Raw genomic sequence first — 4964 nt, forward strand, 5'->3', positions numbered from 1 at the left:
GCACTCCATTATGATTTAAGTCAAAGCAGTAGCTATGCGGACTTGTCGCCCGCACGCATTCCCACGAAAGTTGAAAACTTCGCAAGTGCTGATGCTCGGCACAATTAGAAGCTGTCGGTCGCTGTTGGAACAACCAATCAACATCATGTATAATTGAAGCTGGTCCGGCAAAGCGGACAACTGCTGCTGTTGCTGCTCTTGAACCATTTGTATAAACAAGAGCCATGGAACAGGTTGTTACAGGTCCCACATTTCTTTGTAGGTAGTTGCTTGTCCTGGCCGACGATGGAGTAACATATGGCGCATTCTGTCTGTCCTTTGAGTTGACCGACAACATTACGCGGAATGCCAGCAGACCTTCGGTGATGCTGTTGTCCGAAAACGTGATGACACCCTGAGTATTGAGAAGCCAGTTGCGCCATCGTCTTTCATCTACCGCTACTCTGTTGACACCTTCGACGATCACTTGTCCCAATGGGAAGTTAGAGGGCAAGCGAATAGCCATCGTGAGCAATTGCTCGTCGATCTCCTTGCTGGCTGTGACTTCACGCGTTCGTGTATTAGTTTTGATAATGAGAGCGTCCTCTGCGGAAGTATCTTGAGTCTTTGCCCAATCACTCGTAGCAGCAAGAACATCAGCAATGACTGTGGAGAAAACTGCTTGTTACTTAGCTTATTGCTGCACACCCCATTGGTGCTGACTTTGCGTCAACTCACGTGTTTCTCGGTCCATGGTTCGACCTGTGTGCGGATCTGCCGAGACTTGCAGTCTATCCACCAGGCTTTGGTAAGGGATGACATGCGCTTTAGGGAAAGGTAATAAAGATGTATCAACAACCACTGGACGTCTTTGACTGGCGATGGCTCAATGTCAAAGCTGTAAGCTGTCGCATCGAATTTAGATGCGTCAATCGGTCTACCTCGGGCGTGACCCAAGAACGTGAACGTAAAACCCAGCAAGTCGCTGAGGTACCCGCCTTCTTTGATCTGAGCAATGTAATCTCGTCTCACCTTTTCTGACTTAAAAGCAGTCAGCATCAATTGAGCTCAATGTCGAACAACTTACGCTGTTTTTAAAGTGATCAAATATCAACAACCAGCTTGCCAGATACGTGAAAAGTAAACTTGGCATCGAATTATCAAAGTCAGTGGCCGAGGAAGTATCAGCGAACGGTGGCGTAGTCACAAGAGACAAGAGCTCCTCTGGCAGCTTTGCTACTGTTTTGTCCAGTGCCGCGTCTAGAGAAATCTGCTCCTGGCCTCTTGGTATTTCTTTGTGCAGGATGCGGTATGCTGCCTGTTGCACTGAATGCGAACTCATCCCGAGCAGACTGTACAAAGTCTTGACTTCTCTTATCTCTTTGACAGGAAGGGCGTGACATGCCTAGCAAGAGACTCGTTCACTATGCGCAATGCCTGGTCCTTGCCGTCTGGATGTGACCCAAAAATTTCAAGCTTATCAAGAAGACCATTCGCAAGCCCTGGCGCAGTGGCGACCCATGCTTCTTTCAGGTCATCATTGGCCTCAGGATCGAGCGCCATTGATTGAAAGGTCGTTATGAGTTTGAGAGACGCATGCGTCGTTGCAATATCAATCGCAGACAACTTTGATCCGACTGCATTTTGCAGCCACGAAGTATGAAGGAAGTCTAAAATGGCGGACCAATGCTCACCATAAATGTCAGACATCCTCGGCAGGACGGAGCAGAAGATTTTGAACGTCTCAGTCATCAACGCTGCTCGTATCTGACCGGACTGAAGCCAGCTGACAGCCGCTTTGACGAAGAAGACTAGTCTCTGTTTAGGAAGAAGCTCGACTTCGGGATCCCAATCATGTAAGATGAGATTGAGAAGAATAACAGTCCTAAATAAAGCCTCGCCTCCATCTGGGAAGGAATGGGGCGTAAGTTTTGAGAATGACTCGTTGAGGAATTTGCGGAGAGAAGGCGTCTCCAGCAGTGACACCCTAAAACCGCTCAAGTAAGCTGGAAAAGCAAAACCATCGCCCGTTGTTCGCAGTCTTTGCATCTCTGATTCCAGTCTCGAGGATTCGGGTGACTGATAAGCAGTGAACCTGGTGAGTCACAGGCGTCCGATGCTAGTAAGGCAAACGCGCGGGCGTGATGAAATGACTCTGGAGACAATGTTGATGCTTGCTCCAGATAAATGCCCCGAAGCATTTCTGACTCATTCCTCAAAGCTCGCAAAGCCTCCACGTCGAGCCGAAGATTGCTTTGAAGTGCTTCGCGGATTGTGACACGAATGTCACTAGGATGTCGTCATTCTTGCTTGCTTGACCGTTGTAGATTTGGTTGCAGTGGAGTCACTGAGTCTGTCGTTGACCAATTGAGCCGTCAGGGCTAAGCATTTGCAGAGTTCGAGCCGCAGACGGTCTTGAATGTTGTCTAGTATGCGCCCAGCGTGTCGATTGAACAAAGTGATGGTATACATGCCCATACGGAGAGGCGCAGAAAATCCATCTAAGTCGTAATCGGTCTTGCCGTAGGCCGCGGACAATGAATCTCTTGGCTGCACCATGAATATCATACCTCCTAGCATATCCGTGATTGCGAAAGACTGGGAGGCGCGTGGGATATGAAAGGAGCCAGTGAGGCGGACCAACTTTGTGTGCTTGGAAGCAACGATTGCGAAATGCTTGCATCTGTTTGCTGCTCTCGAAATCGAATCGCGAGATCAGCCAGCGTCTCGATGGATAGGGATGCTGTGTCAGCAACGTTCAACCCCTGTCGAAGGGCAGAAAGACCTGGTGCATCTTGTTTGTCAGCGGGGCCAGATGACGACAGCATGGTAGCAAGTGCTCTGCTGAGCTGTTGCGTAGATCCTGGCTCAGCATCCTCGGTGACTCTTGCACTCTCAAAAGGCTAGGAAGAAGGTCCCCCCCTTGCTTGGTTGCGGAATAAACGCGCAAGATACTAGAATCGGCTCGGTGAAAGGCATTGAGTCCTTCCAAGGCGCGATCAGTCTGGGCCTCGATCATCAAGCTTTCTGTCATGTACGACAAAAGCGCATCAAGGTTGTCTGAAGACAAGAGCGACGATGAGCGTGCAATGAGCCCGTTCAGAAAGCCCTTGTGATATCCAGACTTTAATGCTTCGCGGCTCTCTTTGAGGAGGTAGACCTGTAGGTCAGCCCGCTCACGAGGGTATTCAAAAGGACTTGGGTTCGTGGGGAGCAGATTATCTGCTCAATTGCCTGAAGCTTTGCAGATGAATCCGGCTTGGTCAGCACGCAGTCAACTAGCGCATGCCAGCTTGACTTGAATACATCACGTTCATGACTCTGGTACAAAATTGCAACTAGCCGACTCTGAGATGGCGAAAAGAAAATCTGCGATATTCCAGAAAGAAGGAACGAGTCCAAAGCGGCGATCCCTGGGCTGTGAAACATGTCGTCCCACTGTGACTTCGTATTCAGAGCGCCCACTATACAGCCTGCGGCTCCATACGGTTTACCGCCGCGGGCAACAAGCAACTCGAGACACTCCATGACAATCGAAGACCTTGTGCTGATCATGACTTCCTGGAAATTCTCGGGAAGTGGTCGATGCCACGCGTCCGCTTCAAGTAAGAAGAAACGCTTTGCATGCGACTCGGAAGCATCCTGAGAGTTTTCGTAGTCTTTGGACTGCTCAGGGAGAGATGTCTTGAGATGGTCTGTTAGTGATAACCCAGCAGGCTCCAGGTATTTTCTAGACAGGCGTATATCCCAGGTAGATCCAGCACCATCGACATTACTCGTGACTGGTGTGCTTGAGGTACAGACCAGTGAGTTGTATCTGCGGACGGTTCCACGTATTGTTGTAGAATGGGCAATGCCATGTCCATCAACAGCTGATGGGAATCTTCGGAGAGAGGAGCGCGCCTACTCTACGTATGAGCGTGAAATAGCTTGCAAAAGCTTTGGACGTATTCGATTGCGGCTCGTCTCTACGGCCGAGACCCTGCAGCATTGCACTGAAGACTGCGCTTGCGCGGTCTAATCGCGACGGCAAAGACGAGTCAGGAAGTACATGGAAGAGCTCATTCATATTGTCCCAGAATATCGGAGGCCCTGCATGTGATCCATACTTTATCAATTGCTCCAGACGATCTTCTGGCTTCACTTTTGACATCGTCTTGTCAGTCCAGACTTCCGAAAAGATCTTGATATCGCCACTAGCGCTTGCAAATAGTCATTTGAACTCCCCTTTGCTCTCTCATCGCGGATTTGGAAAGGAAAGCACGCGCGAGATGGCTTATCGAGGGCATGAGGGAATCTTTGCCAGTAGTCAGCAACGCAATAATCTGGATTAGTTGGAGACTTTGGCGTATGGAATTACGTACCATGCAAATCCTGCTGGAAGACCACTGCCAAACGCGCCACAGCTCGTCTCACAGCGGGATCTTCTGCCAATACCAGCGTCCATAGCTTCTCCGAGCTAGCTATGTTATCGTAAAGCTGCTTTTGTTTCTTCAGGTCGGACTCATCGATGGATGTGACTGTGTCAGCGACTGCTGCGATGGTGGTAGCAATGGCACGAAAGTAGACAGCATTCGAGTCGTCCAGAGAGGTGCTCCTTTCGTCACTCAAGGTTTTGGGGTTTCATTATCTACTAGGTTGGAGCAGAACAACAGTAGAGCATCTTGATATAGCCTTCTGACTTGGACCCGCTTCTCCACGGTAGGAAAACTTGCTCAAAGGAGCCATCTGCTGCGCGGGCGACTGCTTTGTCAGTATCGTGGAGACCCATGAGCCAGCAAGGGACAATATGATGCATATAAGGAATCATGCGCTTTCCGGAAAATGCTGCGACTTTGCCGTTGAGTGTCTGTGAAATCTGGCGAACGCGACGTGATGGGTCGATAGACGCTCGGGGAAAACTTTGACCTGTTTGAGAAGGTCAACAGACTCTCTTGACACCAGACCAAGCAGCAAAATTCAGTTGAGAGAGAGAGGGCGAGACT

At 49.7% G+C, this 4964-nt stretch overlaps 1 protein-coding gene across 1 annotated transcript; it reads right to left on the reverse strand.

The window, feature by feature from the left end:
• Positions 1-1353: 1353 nt before the first annotated feature.
• LOC147879217 (uncharacterized) lies at positions 1354-4750 on the reverse strand. The gene is made up of 6 exons (XM_087372283.1): positions 4662-4750; positions 4344-4576; positions 3927-4071; positions 3214-3796; positions 2620-2882; positions 1354-2074 (listed from the first exon to the last, which is right to left on the reverse strand). Exons 1-6 carry the CDS (start codon positions 4748-4750, stop codon positions 1354-1356), a joined length of 2034 nt encoding a protein of 677 aa, XP_087228409.1.
• Between the last annotated feature and the right edge of the window lie 214 nt (positions 4751-4964).

This window comes from Dipteris shenzhenensis, unplaced genomic scaffold, assembly GCF_047967505.1.
Source record: "Dipteris shenzhenensis isolate YYH24624 ecotype China unplaced genomic scaffold, Dip_SZ_1.0 scaf0070, whole genome shotgun sequence".
NCBI lineage: Eukaryota > Viridiplantae > Streptophyta > Polypodiopsida > Gleicheniales > Dipteridaceae > Dipteris > Dipteris shenzhenensis.